This window comes from Eutrigla gurnardus (genome assembly GCF_963514095.1).
Source record: "Eutrigla gurnardus genome assembly, chromosome: 18".
NCBI lineage: Eukaryota > Metazoa > Chordata > Actinopteri > Perciformes > Triglidae > Eutrigla > Eutrigla gurnardus.
In genome coordinates this window covers 2003459-2026136 of record NC_139929.1, presented here as the reverse complement: position 1 = coordinate 2026136, position 22678 = coordinate 2003459, and the positions used below count along the sequence as shown (strand labels likewise).

The 22678-nt window shown below is 41.4% G+C and overlaps 3 protein-coding genes across 8 annotated transcripts in view; all 3 read right to left on the bottom strand.

Moving 5' to 3' along the window:
• Window positions 1-1374: 1374 nt before the first annotated feature.
• On the bottom strand, window positions 1375-10661 carry LOC311029032 (uncharacterized protein). 2 transcript variants are annotated; one of them, XM_084033889.1, is made up of 5 exons: window positions 10523-10661; window positions 9939-10013; window positions 9191-9350; window positions 5882-6014; window positions 1375-3978 (listed from the first exon to the last, which is right to left on the bottom strand). In XM_084033889.1, the coding sequence occupies exons 2-5, from the start codon at window positions 9956-9958 to the stop codon at window positions 3758-3760; spliced, it is 534 nt and encodes a 177-aa protein (XP_083890015.1). In that variant the 5' UTR covers window positions 9959-10013; window positions 10523-10661; the 3' UTR covers window positions 1375-3757. The 2 variants fall into 2 exon arrangements, with proteins under 2 accessions (XP_083890015.1, XP_083890014.1); XM_084033888.1 differs by having other exon boundaries at window positions 10296-10640.
• Window positions 10662-11386: 725 nt separating this feature from the next.
• On the bottom strand, window positions 11387-13709 carry timm21 (translocase of inner mitochondrial membrane 21). The gene is made up of 5 exons (XM_084033323.1): window positions 13149-13709; window positions 12633-12793; window positions 12001-12074; window positions 11809-11914; window positions 11387-11706 (listed from the first exon to the last, which is right to left on the bottom strand). Exons 1-5 carry the CDS (start codon window positions 13480-13482, stop codon window positions 11614-11616), a joined length of 768 nt encoding a protein of 255 aa, XP_083889449.1. The 5' UTR covers window positions 13483-13709; the 3' UTR covers window positions 11387-11613.
• Window positions 13710-14109: 400 nt separating this feature from the next.
• neto1l (neuropilin (NRP) and tolloid (TLL)-like 1, like) overlaps window positions 14110-22678 on the bottom strand; it is a 56208-nt gene continuing 47639 nt past the window's right edge. For 2 of the 5 annotated variants that reach the window (XM_084033869.1, XM_084033868.1), the window contains 3 exons: window positions 21615-21728; window positions 18601-19231; window positions 14110-16637 (listed from right to left, as the gene is read on the bottom strand). In XM_084033869.1, coding sequence (XP_083889995.1) covers window positions 16550-16637; window positions 18601-19231; window positions 21615-21728 — 833 coding nt within the window. In that variant the 3' untranslated portion in view covers window positions 14110-16549. Of the gene's footprint in view, window positions 16638-17695; window positions 17771-18600; window positions 19232-21614; window positions 21729-22678 lie in introns of all 5 variants that reach the window. The other 3 variants (XM_084033870.1, XM_084033871.1, XM_084033872.1) reach the window with 3 other exon arrangements.

The window sequence follows — 22678 nt, the reverse complement described above, 5'->3', positions numbered from 1 at the left end:
GGCTTCGCTGGGTATCCTTGAGGAGACTGTGCATCCATTATACAGCTGTTTATACTGAGATGTAATGATTAGTAAAAAAAAAAGAGCAGGTTTTAAAAAGATGGATTGTTGCCTCTCTCACTAAAATGCAAATATTTTCCCCCCTGAAAGCATCAATTACTCAAAGCCAAAGCGGTGACAAGCTCCGAGTGCTAATCTGACTGTATTTAACACCGACACGCCGTCATGCATGAATACATGAAGGCTGCGTTATTGACTGATCACCTTCATCTGAATAGCTTGATAAAACATGAATGGATGCAACTCATTCCTAATTATACATTTATTTATATTTCCACCATTAATAAGAGACATGAGAGCATCCTCTATCGTGTCACAGTTCATCTTGGATGGCTTGTTCATGGCTTTCAAATTGATCTGATTTCATCTCATGCACAATATGCTTCCACAAAATAAGAAAAAGCTTTAGAATCAACTGTGCACACATTGCAAATTGCTAAAGCTGGCTGATCTGTATGCAGCGGCTGAGAGGCAAAGATATGAAAAATGAACGCCCTTGAGTATCCACTTTGCTCCATATTCCACAAGAGGGCTGTACTATTGATCTTGATCAAGCCCAATATCTATTTTCTCTCTCTCCCCTTCTAAAGAATAAAACTTTGGGACAAATATGAATGCCAATTTCTGTCACAAAAAAATAAAGAAAAGTGCAATAAAAGACATCAATCAATACTGAAGCGACCCCAAAGAGCAGCTTGTGATGAGCAACAGGTGCTGCACGGAAACAGCATCACTGGTGCAACACTGCCCCCTAGTGGCAGATCATAGGATCACTCTTTTTCCTAGTTGGTCTAAAAAACAATAGTCTTGCTGTTCAGGGATCAGTTCCTAACAGGATTCTGAGATATATTGAGAACTTTTTTTCCCAGAATTGAACAAAATCATGAAAAGTATCCTTCAAAAATCATCTTTTCCCCTCGAGTCTTCCCACTGCAGCTCAGCAAGAAGACATAAAAATAAAATCATGTACAAAAAAGCTTTTTGAAGGTGATTTAACGTGACGTTACCCATGCAGCTCTGTTTACCATCACAGCGAGTCCTGACCCGTTATGTAACGACTTGGCTCCGAGGAGAGCTTTCCAAAGTCCGAGCAAACAATCCTGAATGGAGGTCAACGAGGGAGGTCGTATCGGTTTGGACTTCCAATAGAAAACCTTTTATCAAATCTGCTAAAAGTAGAAATTTAACATCAACGGGAAAACAAATCATGAGGAATCCAATGTCTGCTAGTGAGATATTTAAAGTAGTAAAAGGTCTGTTTTGGAGCTCAGAAGGCCGTTAAGCTGCCGAAGCAAGAAAACACAAACAGCACAATTATGAACAACATTTTAATACAGAAGACGGATCCCCCCCTCCTCAAATCCTCATGACTCAAAGCTACAGCGTGGAGGCATCGCCACGTCGCCCGACGGAGGGAATGAACGTGAAGTTAGGAGGACGAGCTGCTCGTCATCACGCGGCTACATTCACGTCTGTTCATCGCAGCTTCGGATTTCAAACAAAACAGGAAAAGGTTCTTTTAGAGGCACCGGTGATCGATGCTCCACGATTTGTCATCACAATACAAAGGATTATCATTATAAAACAAAAAAAACACGTCACATTTTAAATTGAAGATCCACCCGTTATATACTCTCTCCCTCAAAAAGGCAAAAACATTTACACGTTTCCTTTCCTCCTGGTTTAAACTTACACAGATTAGAGCATTTCTGAAACAAACATAGGATCACTTGGGAGCATCGTCCTACAGTGTTATTTTCTGGGATTATCTGAAATGCAGTGATACAAAAAAAGAAGAAGCAAAAAGCAGAGTAACAACCTCTCCCAAAGCAACACCAGAAACACCAGAAGAGAAACAGTCGGCTGACGTCTACCAGCCGGTGGCAGATTATTACGATTACAAAAGGAACAGACAGTTATTAAAAATGTTTTTTTGGTTAGTCTTCATTTTGCAACATTTATGAAGAAAAAAAAGGAGGAATAACTGAGTTGTGTCGATTACTTTTTAGCCTTCGGCTCCAAAAGTGTATTTAGCCTGAGCTCTGAGTGTATTTATATATTTTTATCCTTTTTCATGTATAAATTTTTTTTTTTAAATTCACGCCTTTAGCTCAATATTACAATTCATAAGTGATCTGATTATCTTACAACTGGATCTACAACTACAGGAAATATGATTTCAGGGAAGGAGGAATCACTTTTCCACAACTTTGCCCAAAGATCCGGACGTAATAAACTTCTCGTTTCCGGCTTTTCTGTGTGGCGTTCAGGCGCCACCGAAACCAGCAGGAAACGGTGACGACAGAGAAGGAGCTCGTCTTCTTCACCATAAAGCTTTCTCTCAGTTCACCGACTCACTTCCCTTCATAGACGCCAACGCTCGGGTTGTCTAATGTCCCGGTATAATTACCATCATATATTAAACATAACCCGTTGTGCTGATGAGGTCATTATTTAGAGACTATTTGCACATCCATTATCAGAATAGTTCTCCGTCTTCCATAACATTTAATGAAGCATCGATAGGAACAGTTTGAAGAAATTGCATGTTATTTAATTTGCACATCTATGCAGCAAATGTGCGATGGGTGGGGGGAATCACAACATTTCTATTTCATAAAGCGTTTGCATGTACATTAGTAGTAGTTGTAATAATAGCAGTATGATTTTGTGTTATTGTGGATATATAAATGTAATTTGTGCATTATATCCTTGGCTTTAGTCCGTGATTATTTGACATTTCACAACATTTTTGGCAAACAAACACGGATTAAAGTCAAATATTTTGTGAGAAATAAAAAAAAATCAGGTTGCTGAACTTTGGGACGGATCTTTTTCTGATATATTTTGACTTTTGGACCGAGATTAATCACAGAACGTCGCTTAGATTGCTGTGAGAGCGGAACAGAAGGACGACGTTTGCACGCAATGTTCCTGCAGATTATTATTAATAATAAAAATATTTTTTTTTAAGTATCAACAGTATGAATTCAGCCCGTTATTAGTTGTATTACCAAAGCGTGTTTGCTCCTGTGTGTCGGTGATGCTGCCAAACAATAATAATATAATATTCTGCCTTAATGTGAAAAGACAGCAGCTATGTGTGATCGCTGCGACATCGTAGATCTGTGAGATAATAGTCCATCCACTAAGAATTGAATATGACGCAGTGTTATTAAGTTCTGTAGCGATTCCCATAAACACACACCGTCCTGAATGCGTCACAGCAGCAGGAAGTGAACACTCATGTCCTCAACAGGCTGAGAGAATGAGTGTTGGTCTGGATACGTGAAAGGAAGTGGCCTCGGACGGCAGGGAACAACTTTATAGAAGAGAAGACGCCTAAAAAGTACCCGTTTCTCTGCTCATCTGGACCTCCGGAGTCCCGGTCCAGGGGACCACCGTGATCCTGGCTTGGGGGGGCGGGGGAGGAGGTTCTGCGGTCCTGAACTGAGGCACACAGGCTTGCTGATATCATCCGTTATTGCCGAACTCGGACGACGGCTTCTTTTACACAGTTCAAGTAGAAAAAAAAATCACCAAACACTCTCACACTCGTGCACACACACACACACGCGCTCAAACACAGAAACGTCCGCTCTCGCGTAGCGAGCGTCAGGCTGGCAACGATCACTGAGGTTGGATGTCGGAAAGGCAGGGCGTGGAAAAAAGGCAAAAACCGGCGTCTATCGGGGGTCTAATAGGTGCACCTGTTCTCGGACTGGGACTCGCCGTGGCCAACAAGGACGTCTTGCTGATTGACTTGTGTCGGGGGAGACAGTGTGTAAGGGGGCGGGGCTTCGTTCACGCTGATGGCGTCTGCCTCAGGAATGACATGAGCGGAGTGGGAGGGCTGAGGAGCGCCCGCCTCGTCTCCGTGAGCACACTCGCTGTAAGGAGGCGGCTTCAGGTCGTCCTCTGGAAAGGAAAGGGAGGAAACGGGTCAACCAGTAGATCAGCAGTCTACAAACTCAAACACGCATTAGGTCGAACATCACGCCTGACATCTCATTTTTACAATCATTCTGCCGTGGCTGCACTAGCTTCACTGCCTCGCTCCCAAAGCTACATCACCAAATGACAAGTGTGTTACTCTCCAAAACCTAGTGACGGTGAGGAAGACAAAAAATAACTGACCCCAGAGCAGTGGTATCCTCCTCCTCCTCCTCCTCCTCCTCAAAATCAAATAACGTCTGCAGGCCTTCTTCCATTCTGAACTTCTTCTCCTTTAAAATGTTGTAATCTTCTCTATCTTCTCGTTGCCCGGGCAACCGTTTCTCTTGTTTGCCATCATTATAAATGAAATGAATTATAAAATGCAGCTCCCTTTTCACTTGCCTGAAGCCAAGTTACACCTGAGCGTTCTCACAAGGTCACAGAATTACAATTTGATCAAAGATAGTATGCACAGTATCTGTGCATAGGAAACCTTAGTGCCAGTTACAATATTGATATTAAAGCAAGCCCCGAGGCACATCCTTGATGGGGAAAACCCGATCATATGTGACGGGGGCGTAGATGAAATCATGTAACACAATTAGTCCTGAAATGTCATGACTTCCACCCTCTATAACCACATCCTGCTGTCAGACAGGACAAACACTTCAGAGGAAATCAGATTAGTCAATTAACAGAGCCTCGTTTATAACACTATTAGGACACTAACGAGGCTGCTTCTATTGGACACATCTCCACTGGTTAGAAGAATATTATAACTTCCTTTTAAACACTTCCTCAAAGACTTAGAAACGTACAAACATCACTAAACAATTACAGGAAGTCCCGATGACGAAGCATTAACACATGACACATACGGTCAGTAAGCAGGCAATCATTGCATTGATTCTGATGGACACATACTGCTGGTGCTGTTGGGAAAGGTTTGTAGTAGTTCCAACAATTGCAGGAAAAGGAGTTAAAAAGCTGTACTATGGTCAGTGATTGCATTTGGTGTGGGTTAGAGTGAAGGAGTAGCATTTTTAGGCTTAAACTCGACTTATACTTCAGTGTTAAGGGGTTAACGCTGTTACCCACAATGCCAATATTTATGTATTATTGATCTTTTGTCATTATACTTGCTAAATACACTCATAAAGCTATGACGTTGTCTGTCTGCTGCCATAGAAGTGATTAAAACTAAAAAAAAACACACACCGGCAAGTCTGGGCTTGTGAAGAAGAAGAATACGGCATATTTTCATACTCTATTATTTAAGATTTCAGTGCTAGTGTATTTTTGATGGATCAATATCAAATTATGGTCTCACTAGGAATCATTTTTACATTAGACTACTACTCCATAGCCTGCCGGTGAGAACATGGGGAGCATATATTTCTATGTTTGACAGCAAAACACTCTGCTATCTGCTCCCTATGTAAACGTTTTTTACACGTTTGTTTTGTGCTGCATTATGCAACGACGTCATGTTTGTCAAAGAAAAATGAACTTAAATTAAAAGATAAATTAAGATTTAATTGTTTAGATGGATAGGTCAAAATGCCATGAATTGAAAGAAAAATAATCATTAGTGGCAGTAGAGTTTGTTCAGAGTGAATAAAACACGAAGCATGTCCAGTCATTCATCTCCTTTTCAGTGACACACATCTCCACTGAAAATCACAGTGAGAAAGTGAAACTACGTAAACGCAGCAACCGCAAGGGGGAAACCGGGCGGACTTTCCCCTCGCTGTCGCCCGGATCGAGGTCAATTATGGACGAATGAGAACAAGTGGTAAAAAAAAAAGAAGAATGACGCCGTCTTCCTGTCTCAAATCTGCTTTGGTGAATGAGGAGGTGTGTGTGTGTGTGTGTGTGTGTTTACCTCCAGAGACTGCCTCGTATGGCGGTGGCATGTCCAAGTGGGAGAAGGATGCAGCTGGTGGCAGCGCCGTGGAGGGCTCTTCTATCGACGGGTCGTCCTCGACGCTGAACCACCTGGGCCAGACGGGGGTTTGCTGCAGGAGGGAACAGAGAGAGTTAACGACAGAAGCACATCAATCTATTAGCTAAAGCCAACAACAGCAATGTCATCACTGATAACACTGTGAAAGGACATTTCTATATTGAACTTCCTATAAACTCTTTGCCCCGGGCATAAACATGTCTACACACACACTGAAATACAAACATCACCAAACAAACAGCACAACACTATTCTAGGAGGAATAAACGATGGTGTAAGTGCACTGGGCTGCTTGTATCACACCACTTTTCTGTGCTAGAGTGTGTTTTCAAACCTGATGAACCGTGTTTACACCGCCAATAAAGTGGTTTGCACAAAATACAGAACACACACACACACACACACACCACACACACACACACACACACACACACACACACACACACACACACACACACACACACACACACACACACACACACACACACACACACACACACACACACACACACACACACAGTCCCTTTAAATAAATAAAGACTGACATGACAGCCTACAGCATTTCATAATAATAGAAATAGCGGGGATCATTTTCTTTGCGTGACGGCTCGAACAAAAGCTGACAAAGTGGAGGAGGAAGCCAAGCCACCGACGATAAAGTGAGTATATCTGAGGTTGGAGCATTATCAACACACAGCTACGTTATCCCCTCCATCGCCCGTTTCAAAATGATCGATGCCTTTGCAGACTGGCGTTTTAATTCGATTAAACTCGCCGTCCTGTTGCCGTGGCCGTGATGGAGCACGATGCTGGGAACATGCAGCAACTGACCGTGCTACATTCAAGATCATTACCACACAAATAACCTGGAATAGTCACCACTGTTTCTGTAAGGCCCCAAAGAGCTGATAAATAGGGTGAAGTCCGATGATATAGACACAATTAATCTTCCATCTCTCTTTAGGGCCAGTGGATCAAACGTTACCATGAATAAGACCTTTCAAAAGGGTTAGTGAGCGATACAACACCCCCCCCAACTATGTTTGATTCATTCAAGGAGCAGGACTTCACTGGAGTCGTCCTGGCGTCTCTCCAGAAAACTTTCGGGTGCCAGGTTATGGATGACCGTGGGGGCCTCCCTGCTGCACATTCCATTAAAATCTAAACAGGGAACACTATACACCAGAGACGGCAGAGGGAATGAGCGGGGGGAGGAAGAAAGAAAGAAAACCGAAGACGAGGAAAGAGAAGAGTAGTGGAATAAAGACCGATTAGGGATTAGGGGAGGTGAGAGAGTAGGAAGAGGTAGAAAAGGTGTGTGAAAGGAGGATGTTACTGCACGTTTAATGAGCCAGAATACTCAAAGTTAAAGCCATAAATTGAAATTCACCTCGGCTTCAAGACTTCAGAGATTATTTTAAAATAACAGACTGGTTTGTTAACTGACAGAGAAGTTTTACGATGTTAATATCTTACATTGCCTTTTAATTGATCAGTTGAATCATCTTAGAGGCGGGCCTTCCACAAAGCTACATGTCTGATAAGATAGACAGAATGTCAATCTTCAACTTGGATCAGACTTCCTCTGACGTTTCAGATCGAACATAAGATGTAAGAGCGGGTCTAGGGGAAACCCGAGGCCACAAAGTCCAAGCATCTCTTGGTTTCAACGGCTTTGACTTTATTTATTTTTATTACTGGGGCATTTCCTGTTGCACAAATATTCCAAACAAAGCTTAAAATATCTCGGTGTGTGCCTCTCGGATGGAACGACTGCGATGATAAAGATCTCAAGAAGCCGCTGCAGAGGCGAGATTAACGGGAAACGACTACATTGACTTCGATTTATATCAATACATTTCTTGTGAAATGCGTTGATGCCGTTGCATTCATGGAACATTAGTTGTTAATAAGAACTAGGAAGTGGAAATGAGAGAAACGTTAAGAGAAACCTGTTTTTATATGATCCATGTGGCACATTTTGGGAATGTTCTGAGTGGCGGAGATCACTTCCAGGTGTTTTAGAGAGGCAGTAAAGCAGAAAGGCCCGAGAGGAAGTGGATCATGATGGCCGACTATATTGTGGCAAAGTCCACAGAAAAGATATCGAGGAAAGGGTACCTACTAGTCTTGACAAATAAAACTACATCCTGAGAGCACTTGAAGGGAACAAATGACCAACAAGCCTGTATTTTGTAGCCAACTTCAAAATATGTATAAAACGATGTATCAGCAAAATGTTACAACCCAAAACAGAAAGACATCTATGAAGGTCATGGAATCAAATGACTTAAAAAAGCATCTCAAACTAATCATATACACTAATCAGAATCTCATGGAAATGAAAAATTAGTAGATAGCATCCATTTTCTCCCATACAATTACATTATTTTCATGGGACATAATTGATAATTGGATTATTTTCCCAGGGGAATAAATAGACCTTCCATGAGACATAGATCACGGTCTGTAAATCAGTCGACTCCTGCCTTGCTCTCTGTGTCTTCACTGACATTTGCACACAAAAAAATAAAAAAATCTCACATGCACGGTTGAAATTTCACAAGCTATAAACAAAAAGGTCCGGTCCCACTTTCTAACCGAGTAGCTGTCAAAGCTGCGACCTGATCTGCCAAACCTCCGTTGTCAACAAGGTCAAACAAACATGACAGAAAAAATGTAAGTGTATGCAGACCAGAAGCATCCAACTATTAATACTCGCTCTGTATGTCACCCAGAGTGGAAATGTAGTCGGCCTTGTGAAAACCACATGCCTCCCTGAGAGAGTAAATAACTCCTCTGCAAAAAAAATGTGACACAACTGTGACCTTATTTGTCTTTCTCTTTTTAAAAAAACGACCACAGAAGTCCAATTCTGACTTCTCTCCATTAGCAGAAAACTCCCCCGCCATTCATGAAACGGCGTGAAAACACTTTTCCATGCTCCCTTTGAACACTTACTGAAGATTTTGGATCAATAGCGAACAACAAAAACACCTCCTCTCTTCATCAATATCACAAGGGTATACATTCAAAATGTATATCTTTGCCATCTCTTTTTTTCAAGTTTCTCCGCCAACAAAGAGATTCTCTTTAATACCAAAACACTACTTGGCCTCGGCTATAATATAAGACAATGCCTGGAGGGCACAAAACCACTTTAGCAGTGGAGCGCTGGATTACACGGTTTAAATGTAGGACATGTGTACGTTGTAGGTCTGCACTTACACTTTGTCTCTCACACATCTGGTGAAGGTAGGCTCTTCCTCCCACGATGACTATCTGAGCATTGCGGGGGTTGCTCAGGTACGCCGCCAGTTGCCTCTGTCTTGATCGGTACCAGCATACGTAGAAGAATATCTTGATAATGATGAATATAATAACAACTCTGTAAAAGAGAGAGATGATGGGGGTGTAAAACAAGGATGGTTGCAACACCTTTTCTAAAGTCAAATTCAAGCACTTTTCAAGCATTTCCATGCTTTTCCAGCCCCTTCCAGCTGTGGCAAACTCCATCTTTGTATCAATCCAATGGTCAGTATTCAGTCTACTTATGATGTCACTTGTTCATCACATTAAATGAGATGTTATTGTCCTCTAAACAACCAACATGATGTTTGGAGACAGCTTTTTACAGAAGGACCACAAATGAAAGGAAAACTAATTCCACTAACAGATCCACAGAAATATAATCACCAACTATTTTCATCATCTGTTCATCATCAAAAGTCATTTTTCATAAAGAAATGTCAGAAAATGCTGTTTTCAGTCCCTCAAATATGGAGATCTTCTTTTCTCTGTTCTATCATAGATGTCATCACATACAACACACATTTCAAGACCTTTAGTCTAAATCCAAGCACTTTTCAAACCGTAAAACTAAAATGCAGGTGTTTTCAAGGATTCCCAGCACCCATACGAACCCTGATTCATCATCTAATTTTATATTAAGTTGTAATATATAGGTCATACTCACATGTACCAGTACAGCTCCATTTCTTAGTGAGACGTCAATCAGTGAGTGTAGGCTCTCATCGCTGGGGAACAACCCCTGAAAACAGCAGCGAATTATTAGTAATTCTCCTAAAAGTAGTCGTTTATCTTTCTTTAACACACTATGACACAGGTTGTCATTAATACTAGCTCACTTTTATAAAAAAGGGTACAACAGCATCTCACCACTTGTGCTAAACCGAGTTTAAATGTAAAAAAAAAAGCACTTTCTGTAACTTTAAAGGCAGACGTTGACGTGTAGGTGTTCAGCTAATGTTGCTAACGTCGCCCGACTTCGACAACGTTACATTTAAACACAACAAAGGGTTGTTAAACGTACGTGTTGGTGTGGGAGTTAGCTGGAGGTGTGTGCCATGTCCCCCCCCCCCTCCTTGTTTCGGATTCGATGATGCGGGCAGAGCTTCCAGGAACCGAGCCTAGCAGCTACGGCTAGCTTAGCTTAGCGTGTAGCAATTAGCCTTAGCAGGCCGCCACAACAACAACAATAACAACAATAAACCGCGATTCTGTTTAGTCACACCGCCGATGAAAACAACTTACACGTACCTGCTTTTTTACATAACTAAAAGAGTTACTAACTATTTACGACAAGCTACTCGTTAGCTCAACATCGGAGAAACAACTAAACTAGTCCCGCAGTTGTTTAAGCTAGCGTTAACTGACTCAACTTAGCACGTCCCCCCCGTGCTGCGTTCACGGGTGCATTCACAGTGGGCGGCGTTCACGGGACTGTTGCCTTCCCGTGCTTCTCGTAAACTGCAGACGCAACGATTACAATTATTTATAATAATTATTAAAAAATAAATAAATATCATGTCGTCTTGTCTTCTCGAGTATTACAGTAGAGTTCTTACAATAAAGTGATCTTTCTTGGGCCGTTTTTTTTATGAATTGTTTCATTGAGGTTAATCGTGAATCACAATATTTCCGAGGGTCATGAAGGCAGCATCGGTTTGGTCCGAAAATGAAACCAACACATCTTTTTCTTCATTAATATCATTAAATAATACATATATTCATATGATAACATACTCAGTCGGTACGTTCACCGGTGATGCCTTCCAAAATGTATTGAATATACCCATTTAATTACATATAACATGTAAACGAATGATAAAATAGAAAACTAAAAGGTCATATGAGGTTGCTGTTATTTCTTGACTCTTTGCATCCATCTAGTGGTTGTATTTCATAACGCAGTCTACCACTGTCAAAAGGACAAGCAAATATAGGAATATGAAGTTAACAAAAAAAAATCTAAATATGTGAATTAAAAAGAAAAACGGGCCTATGAGAATAAACAGTTGGTGTATGTGACTGAGGTTATTTCTAAGCACAACACTAGGAATAATACCTGAAAGTTCAATCATAGTGACAGTTTCAACCCAAAACTCTGAAAAATGAAAACACTTAAGCATATAACAAACTTTTTAATTACAATTTAAAAGTATCTTTGATAAGATGTCACTTCAAATTTTGACTTTTTGTCCAGAGGTCTTCACCAAACGACACCAAAGTAATAGCTTTTAATGGGAAATGAAAATGATATATTTACAATAAATCTTCAGCTATTTGTCCAATAACACAAATGCATTCTTCCCATTTTCACAATGCATTTTCTGAGTTCGTCATCTCGCTCATCGGTTATCTTCCACAACAATAGTCCGTCTCGGGTAGGTATCTACTTCCACAAATATGTAACGGAACTCGTATTTTCCAGTTTCGGGATTCTGTGAAGTAAAGTTAAAAGTTAAAAACAGAATCCCAATTTTGGGGAATATCTGCAAAAAGCATTTCTTATGACTCTATTTAGCAAAAGGAAAACAACAAACCTCTTTTGACTCCGAGTGCACGGTTCCTTTGAGACCCGGCTCAGAGCCTTCGATGTAAAACTTAAGTCTCATATGCTTCAGTCCGTCCTTCAGGTACTCATGATGACTGAAGGTGGAAACACACACAATGAGGACAAAAACACACCTCAACACTACAACAACTTATCTGGACATAGTAACATAAATTCCCACCTGACTTGCTGCCTCCGCCCTCGACGGGTCGTCTCCCCATAACACTTGATTGGCTCCCCAAATGCACCAATCACCTACATAGAAAAAAATTAAATGACTGAATGATCTACTGACTGTAGAACAGGTAAAATACAAAATTCAACACAGTAATCGTGACAATAAATACACGTATTCAGTGCAACATATAGTATAGTCGTGTAGTGTTGAGGAGAGACACAAGTCCTTTTTAAGCCGCCTTTTAATGCGTAATTATCACTCCTTTTCCCCGCAATGTTAATGTAAAAAGGTCCAGAGACAGAATGAAGGGTCAGAGTGGTTCTTCCTCTCAGGAGCGATGCAGGTCGTCTCAGAGGAGGAACCAGGAGAGACCACCTGGGGAGAGCCGGGACGCTGGAACGTGTTATGTGCGTGACCCGCCACCAGGGGGATTTAAGAAAATGCAGAATATTTATCCAAAGAAGGAGATAGAAAGCCAGTAGTTGCTTGTGAGAGGCTGCTATCGTCTGCAGCAACATGATGCACAACAAATCCAATGCTCAGTTAATACATCACACTACCCCCAACGCTGATGTGTTACACATCACACACTCTCCGTGTCTGCAATCCAAAGGTCAGGACAAACTCATTCTCACCTCCGGCTCCAACTTGACTTTGTGGAAAGCTTTCCCGTAGACTTTATTGGGACTGGAGGAAGCAAACAGCTCATGGAACACCACGTATAGCAGCCCACCGGTCACTCCGAGGCCGATGAGGACGACTATCAGGTAGGTGAAGTCTTTGCCGGCTTCTTTCACTGGAAGATGTTGAGGGTCAGAGTTATCACACACTTACTTACATATGATGGTTCTTCATCCACATTTTTATTGAAATATATATAATATATACATCATTTTCTTTTTCTTTTCATTTTTCTTTCTTTTTCTTAAAAAAAAAAAAAAAATATATATATATATAAAAACATTAAATAATAATAATAATAATAAAAAATAAAATAAATAAAACTTACATATACACATACAAAAAATACCCATAATAGGTGCTTGTTTTATCCGATAAATACATTAACCTGATTCGAAGTTATCTCTCTTTATTATGTGTAATTAATAATAATATAATTCTTATCATGAATCCCTGGTTGCCATGGTTACCTTTCTGTCCAGCTGAAGGCTGCGGGCCTCCACCCCGGTACCCGGTCACCGACCTGTCTCTCTCCGCGGGGCTGCTGTGATTCCTGGCCGTGGAGTGCAGCGACACGACACCCCGGGGTGCCCGGAAGAAGCAGCTGATCAGCGGCGGCGCGGCGCACGAACGAGCCTCGGCTCCTCCGCGGAAGGTCAGCCGCGCGACCGTCGAAGCGACCCCGCGCGCGTGCACGAGCAGACCTACTTGGCGTGGCGCGAGCTTGCATTTGTGCGCACAGAACTGCGTCGCCGTCTGTTGTACATTGCGGCGAAAGACGTTAAATAGCTGCGCGTAAGCCATGATAACGTGAGAGAGAGATAGCTAGCACGTCGAGCTAGCGGGTCACTTTAGCGACCTCAGCTGCGAAAACTAACGCAAACTACCGCTACTATTATAACTGCTATAACGTCATGAATGCACACGTCACACCGCGGACTGACCTGCTAAGAAGACTCGGACATACTACTGTTACAGAAGGGAGGTGTGTGTGTCAAGAAAACAGTCATGCCACTGCGCTGTGAAGTCCACACAGGCGCACACTTGTGACGTCACTCATCGTGGGATTTGTGGGAGATTGAGTTTTTAAAAGGAAAATAAAAAAAAGGATGCTTCCCCGGTGTAAACATGAATGTGTTTTGGAAGTGGGTCATATATGTTGTCGAAATGTAACAGGTCTGTAGTCTCAGTGGGTCCCAGCACTGGTCTGTAACAGGTCTGTAGTCTCAGTGGGTCCCAGCACTGGTCTGTAACAGGTCTGTAGTCTCAGTGGGTCCCAGCACTGGTCTGTAACAGGTCTATAGTCTCAGTGGGTCCCACCACTGGTCTGTAACAGGTCTGTAGTACTTTACTACTGTCACATTAAAAAAGAATTAAAAGCTTGAAGGAATTATTGGATCGATAAAATAAATGACCACAGTGGCATCAGTAAACATTAGTTTATTGAAAACATTCTGTCCAGCATTTTCTGTCATCAAATAAATATGCAAACAAAAAATAAAATAATAATAAAAAACACCACGATGAAACCAAGTCTGAAAAGAGAATGTATGTAAATAATCATGGGAATAAACAAACATTAGTTGCTGGGTCAGTAGTTATGTATCGGCCTATGCACCAATTTATGACGTCAAACATCACTTTTATTTAAAAAAATCCTTATTTTCCCCCTCGTCATCTCAACAAGGCTTCGTGTTACTTCGCATATATAAAAACACAACCTGATACTCTACTGTGAAGAAATGACATCAAAAATAAATGGTGACATCAGCAGCTGAAATATGCAATTTCATATTCTGATGATTACAGGAAAATGTTGTTTTTTTTTAACAAAAAAACCTGATTCTGTTTGTTTTTTGTTTCGTTTTTTCTTCTCCAAGACATTAAAGGTACTCTTATTTCTCAAACAGCAAACTTCCAGTCAGTTCCAGCCACTTGTGGTGGAAAACGCACCTCTGCAGTCGCAAAAAAAAAAAAAAAAAAAAAGCAAAGAAAAAAAACTTGTGCACACACTTTCCTCATCACAACTCTACATCGGGTCAGGTTGCTCGGGGCAACAGTTCGCTCTTGTTGCAAAGAGAGTTGAGAAACTTTAGCGGCGAACGCTGTCAAACTTGGCAAGATGCAGAGGAATGATGCATCTGTCTGATGTATCTGCAGAGAAATGAAAACACCATTACTTTGGGGTCTATCCTGGGCCCACTAACTTTTTCTTTTTCTTTCTTACTCATCTGCTGCCTGATTGGCTGCTTATGATCAAATTGGTCCGGACTGACTTAATTACCGGGCTCTATCTGAGTGCATGCTGGGAAATGGAGTTTGTGAGTCGTTTGGACACTTGAAAAAAACTGAAAAATAACAAAACTGAGAGACAACACAAAGACGATGAGAGCGATGTTCGTATAGAAAAGAAAACATTTTATTCAGTGTGTGCAGAGATGTGTGGAAAATAATGTAAATTATACATGCATGACATCAAATACAGAAAACAACACACACAGATGGTGAATATCGTAAAAAGTGACACGGTGAAATAATTAAATGTGTGTCATTGTGCTCACAGCTGATCTGCTATTCTCACCTTGTTCCTACAAAAGCAGCCCGCCGACAGTGAGCGCGTTATTGTATCCGTCCCTTCTGCAGTATTTACGGGGTTAATCTCATCAGGGCAAACAAAAAGTAATTTTTATCGTCCTGCTTGCTTAAACAAGTTTTTTTTTTTCCTCCTCTAAAAGCAAATCAGCCACAACAAATAAATCAACATCTAATATATGGAAAAAGAGACAGTTTGAGGACAGACCAACGGGACAGGGGAACATATTTGTCTACAATAAAACAAAGAAAATAATAAAAGGTGAAGCTTTATTGTGATTTTTTTTTTACAAAGCATCGGTAAAATCAGCCCTGAAAGATTATTTGGAGTAAACTGTAAAAACGTTCCAATTTTGAGTATAAAAGTCTGTTTTAATACAAAGATATTAAGCTCCTACAGTAGAAGAAGTTAGAAGTCAAACAGACATGAATATATTTGCCAAAATTAAAGTATTTTTTCAAAATAAAACATGTTGAAAAAGGGAGTTTTTTGAAGTGTTATAAGGAAAAAATGAAATTCACTTTAATTCTCTTTTTAGTGACTCGGCTAAGCAAACACATGCAATTAATTAATTAAGATACTTTTTCTTTGACTACTCTTTAAGGTCCTATGACTTATGTATTAGTAGATGGGGAGGGAGGGGGAGGGGCTTTCATATTTTAATGTTAGTCTGTTAATGTTTGGATGGATATAGAGAAAGCATGCACAAGCCACACTGTTATCCAAATCAAACTGCTTCTGGTTATTCCAACAGCTTTCAATTTAATTAGACTAGTAATCAATTTCAATTTTCACTAATAAATGAAATAAATCCTAGATTAGTCAAACTTGCAAGCATCTAATAATTTGCTATAAAAAAAAATCATAATATGTTTCGCTACTCATTTGAAAAAATACATGCTTAAAATGAAAAAAAAAAATCAAGGTGAAGATGTTTTGATCACATTTAACTTCAGCGAGGAATCTATGACAGTGACATAATGTTTCTGGCTAACATCCCAAATTTAAAGTTTCATAATGAATCAGTAATTACGATCATTCGGGGAAAAAAAAGGTCCATTTCTTTCCAGTTAGAAAAAAATAAAATAATGATAATAATCTGCCGGCACGCTTCACAGCGTTTCATCTAGTCCTTTGTGTGTTCGTCTTTGCACATGAATACAATATTCAATCTACTTTTGAAGTCCCTTCATCATCATCATCATCATATCATCATCATCATCATCATCATCATCATCATCATCATCATCATCATCATCATCAGCGGCAGCAGCAGCGTCATGCTGGTGTAAATCTCCGCTCCGCTCTTTCATACGTCAGTGATGCCCGTTCGTACTGATCCAGGATCGCACTATTCTCAAGAAGTCTACATGATGGAGACAATGCAACATAATGTAGAACATAAGCAGACGCACACTCACACACACACACACACACACACACACACACACACACACACACACACACACACACACACACACACACACACACACACACACACAGGACAGCACATTTTTCACACTAAAAAGACAAAACAGTAGGTAACACTCGATGTGACCGCTCCACTAAATGCAAGCATGAGCTCCTCAGACTCCATATTAACTCTTTTAAATAAGTTCCTCTCATTGGTTCATTTATCCGTCTATGATTTTATATCACTGTCTCATATTGTGCTTATTGCAACGTGGAGCGTAACCACATGAACTGTTACACACGGGCATAAATACGAAGCTTCACAAGGAACCAAACACAAAAACTACATACAACATGCAACTCTACAGAGGAATCCTGTATGGATGTGTTTGAGATGTGCTTTCTTTAGTGTGTGCAAAAAATCCCACTGATGTCATTTAAAGTGGCAGTCCGTAACATTTCCATCTATTTAATTCTCTTTTAACTTCCCATCTTATCCAGACGCCTGCCTGCAGTTCCATCTACCGCCAAAAGAGGCTGCTAGAAGCAATATGACAAATTTTACGGACTGCCACTTTAATAAAAAAAAAATGTGGGATTGTGTCCGCTTTCCAATTTGTGCTTTTATGTGGATTTAAACAAGTGACTCCTACTGGGAGAAAAGTGCAGAGGTTAGACACATTATTTGCAAAAAAAACAACAAACAAAAAACAAACAGCTTCAACTAAAGATGATTGAGTAAAAAAAGTCCATGCTAATGGATAACCACTGTGTGAACTTAAGCATCACAAAGACTTTCAAACAAACTCACTAGGAGGGCCAAGATGGCTGCAAGCAAGAAAACCATCTTGGAAATGAAGAAATAATAATAAATAAAAAAAACAGTCCATAAACCCGCACCAAACAAATCACTGGAAAAAGAACTTACATAAAGTATATACTGACTGGGCAGATGATGACTGTACACAACAACATGTAGATGTTTTAATTGTTGGATAAGGGGGTGCTTACCTTGAGATTGTCTCTTAGACCCTAGTTGTGTTGTACTCTGATTCATGTTTGCTCAAAGAGCCAATGAGGCAGAACCTGAAATGTCATGGCTCCTTCGTTTAATAATCAAACTCCTTTTTGTTTGCATAGAGAGGTCAAAGAATGTATCAACATTGCTACACGACAGCAATAGATTTCATTAGTGCTTCTTTTTTTTGCTATAGTCTCCGGGAAGACCTCGCATGCAGACTCAGTAGAAAACAAATGGAACAGTCAAGACAACAGTCTGAAAGAGCACATAGAAAGTGCATGCAGGGAACATATTTCTCCAAAAAATGTGGATATTGCATAGTGTTTTTTCTTTTTGTAAACATGTACAGTTACTTTTCAAGCAGTCAAGGTGCAAGTACACAGTAAAATCCTGTTTTTTTTAAACTACGTAGCCTGTAAGTCATATTTTCATTATCACAGTTAGGAATATCAATGCATATTTTATAATCAGCTTGGTTTAATGTCAGTGAAGTTATTCGTCTCTACGAGGCACCGGGTCGAACACTTGTCTTAACAGTGGACTGGTGACATAATTAATATTAATATTAATATCGTCTAAAATGAGATCTGACAAAACCTCAAAGTACAGTGGAGTTAATAGATGTAAGCTATACATCACTGTGTTTGATTTGAGCATGCAAAAGAGGGGAGGGGGGGCACATTTGTCTATCATAATTCATGTGAAAATAAAAATCAGGATGGAAAAGAGGAGAAAGAACAAAGATCAATGCAAAAAAAAGAAGCTTATCACAATCTTAAAGAATGATGAGAGGAAGAAGAAAGCTAAAATAAATCAAACATAAATGTACCACACACATCCCCATCGTTAAGTCTACGGCTGCTCGTTTCCTCATCAGAAATCTATGGATACTGACCGCTGTACTGCCTTTTCGTGGCGTGAAAGCCGGTGGCTGGTGGTGGGAACTTCCTCCAGGTCGTCGTCCAGGTCGCAGCCATTGTCCGCCGCCTCCTGCGAGTAGCTGTGCTTCATGACCAGGATGCTCCGGCGGTTCCCGGCCGAGGGCAGCAGGGGGCGCACCGCCATGGGCGGCTGCGCCAGGTCCGTGAGCAGGGTGGCGTCCCGGCTGCTCAAGTTCCCGCGGCTCCCTCTCCCGCTCAGGGACAGCTGGGATATGTGGGCGGAGCCAGGGTTGGGGGAGGAGCCACAGTGGTGGTCATGGACGCAGCGTGAGGAGGCGCGGCGGAGGGCGTGGTAGTTCTCGAAGTCCTCCGCCAGGTCCACCAGGTCGGCCGAGGTCGCCGCTGCGGCCGCTGCCGCCGCCGTGGCGCTCCGCAAGGTGCACAGCTCGTAGTGGGGCGGCTCGAAGACCTCCTGGAACATGGTGGGGTCGAAGTCCTCGCGCCGCAGGATGTACTTCTTGCGCGGTTGCTTGATCTGGACGATGACGGAGACGATGAGGAGGATGAGCACGATGCAGCAGGTGACGCCGATGATGGTGCCGTTGGTGTTGTTCAGGTTGTCCAAGATGTTGGCTTTCCTCTTCTCTGTGAGGAGAGAGAGAGACAGGACAACGGAGAGGTGAGACACCTTGTAGTACATCACCAGCTGGATTTAAGAAGCTCTGCGACTGATTCATGGCCTCCAAGGCCAGCGGCATTTTAATGCTACGTCATCGTGTGAGGTTTCAGGTTAAATTGAAAAAAAAAAGCCCACTGTGTAGTACTCCTCCACCGTTGTGGTCCTGGTCCTGGTCCTGATCCAGACTATCGTGTGTAGGCAACATTGCAGCTCTGTTTTGCTCTATTGGATTTTCCCTCCAGAAAGCAATCATTGGCTCTCTATGCATTAAAAGGTGAAGAAGAGCTTAAAGCAACGTAACAGCTGGTAAGGAAACACGTTCGTGGAAACATTACGGGCGTGATTTTGTCATTTTCTTTTTACATAAAAAGTGAAACGGTTTCAAACAACTACGCATCTAAATCTGACTTTTTGGCGGGATCTCGTTAGCGTTAGCCTCAGTGTTTCAGCACGACATCACGTAGCTTCATTAACTAACTAGCTACAGCTGATTAAATTGGACACTAGACACAAATTAAAAAGCTTTTTCCAACCTCCTCTTATCAAGGATCCCTTATTAAAGATACTACTTACTGATTCTGCCTTTTATGTCATTGTCCATGGATGTGAGAATGACATAGCAACAGTAACTAAGGCGGAGGCGTAGTAAATTGTCAGAAAAAGCAACACAGATGTACAAAAAGTCTCTCAACTAATTAACATTAACATGATGATGAAGATGAAGGCGGTGACTTTCCCGAGCTATCAAGAAGATATTGAGTCGTAGCTTTCGTCTCTTCAGACTGTGGAGAGGAGATGTGTGGCGTTTAAATGCTGTAGGAACACGCAGCGCTTCAACGACAGCAAACGGTGACATTCAGAAGGAGAAGGGAATAAAACGCTAATGAGGACAAATGTGTGTTCCACTGCAGCGGAGCAGGCTGAGGAACATGCAACTACTCCACGCTGACTTCTGCACAATCGCAGACTCTGCAGAGTGGAGGAGGTGTCCTCGTCTGCAGTGAGCAATAGTGCCGTGCAGGATTTAATTAATTGAGGCCATTTGTCATTTTGCTCTGCTTAAGAGAGAGTTACGGTAGTGTGGCGTCTCCGTGTGTGTGCAGCTCCTCTATCTGATCTACAGGAGGGGAGGGGAACTGTCGGGCTGAGGAATCGTACCCAGAGAGAGAGAGTTAGTGTGGATTTGGAAGCACAACAGCGAAATTACCATCAAAGACACATTGCATTTATTGACGTGGGAGTTTCGTTGCCCGAGGCCTCGGGGGAGATACAGTATAGAGCTCGTCTAATGTTCCTGCAAATACAGCGTTGGGTCACGAAAGGCAGAGGAACAGAGGACTAATTGATTGGCGGTATAATGCAGAGGAAAAAAAAACCACGGCTCATGGTGTAGCATACAAAGACTGCAATGAGAGGAAATGTCGGGTTAGAGGTGGAGATGGACTCTGGAGCCGGCGGTGGCGAGACGGTGTGGGGATCGATGTATAGATCCGGTGGCTTTAAAATTCAGGAGTTAACGAGGAAGCAAACGACAGAGGAGATGGTGAAACTGACGGTTTCTCAATGACAGAGAATACAACGCGTCAGGGCGCGATCCAGAGAAGACCTGGACCGAGAACTGGATCAGCTGAGGGTAAACTCTGGTCTTCTAAGAATATATTATTTAATATATATAATTTAATTAGATATTTAATACAATAGTATTATTCAATAGTAAAAAACTACATCAAAGGTAACATTTACATTTACAAAGTAGGTATGGTGTGATTCATTTGCTTTGTCAATCCAGGAATTCCCAATTAAAAATGTGTTTGTGCTCTAAATTAAAGTATTTTCCTTCAACATTGGCATCGAGGAAATCATAAACAATCACATTAAATGTATTACATATTTTGTCCCACTCAACAAACAGAAATCAATATCACAAAGAAAAGTCGGTTCCCGTCAAACAGTATGAATCTGATTGGAAAAAATCATTAAATCATATAAAATCATATAAATCTAATTTATATGATATTTATCAATATAACTCATATGTATATGTGTCTAAAAATGGTTCAAACAATAAAAGCAATAACAAAAAGCTACGTAAAAAAACGCCTAATCAAAGTTTAGGTGGACTAATCTCACCTTTATTTGACTGCAGCACCCGTGTTGTCATGGAAACAACACAAACGATGCCTCTAGCCAGAAGCAACACAGCAGATCAATGCAGCTAGCTGTCTATTATCACTAACAGTCGTGACGAGCAGACGTACGAGTGGACTCCAAACCCACAGAGTTCCCCGTCGCTGTCCGTGGTGCTGAAACACTTCACCCTGAGTCTGAAGCCGTGAAGTGACCTCTCACCTTTGCACTGGTTCTCGTCCCAGGGGTAGACGCAGTTCTGCATGCCGTTGCACACCAGCGTGTTGTTGATGCACATGTTGCTGTGACAGAAGAAGGCGTCGGCATCGCAGGGAGCTGGAAAGGACAACACCAGAGTTATTACAGGAACACACACCTGAGAGATGAGTCACTCTGTAACATCAGCAGAAGCCCAGTTAAAAAGTCAAACTACTTTTTTTAAGGGATTTTCCGCTCATTAAGGGCAGCAGATGTGAAGGACACTGGAGGTATGCGGCAGCACATCTCGGTATTTACAGCCGAGGAGACGTTACGGTGTGCCAGGTTCTCGGGGAAATAAATTTGGACGGGCATAACTCGGATCAGACCTGTTGCCCCATCTGTTCCTCATGAATATTTCCATCCTCATCTTCAAACATTTGCAGGGACAACTTGTGGATATGAATGAATTTCTAGAAATGTGTGCATACTGTGTGTGTGTGTGTGTGTGTGTGTGTGTGTGTGTGTTGAAAGATATACCTTTGACATTGCTTGCTAATTCTTTCTATTTATGGAAGACGTTGTTATTTCAGCCCATTTTAAGACAACTTTAAACCAAGTCTAGGGCTGGACAATACAAACTATATTTTTAGGTTGTATCGCGATACACGATATATTGCGATATTTTAAAAATCTCCTCTAAAGCACTTCATAAATGCACAATTAAACCCTGCCAGTATGATGACTCTTGTTGTTCTTGCTTGAGAAAAATAATTAGAAACACTACGGCACACTCTAGTGGTCAGAAGTGAGAATGTATAGCTAGTTGAAAACTAGCTAACTAGTGAAGAAAAGGTTGTCGCAGAGGGCTTTACACCGTGCAACTCAAAGGCAACTTATTAACAGTATGAAGGTTTCAGCAACTTAAGACTTAAGAGGCGCCTTAACTAAATAAGACGTGACAATTTGTAGGTGCGGTATTCACGATGTAGTCGTTGAATACTCATGAACAACAAACCGCGATACATCAATAGATTATACAACGGTATATTCCAGATCCCGCCCCCTTCCCATGAACAGGATCCGGT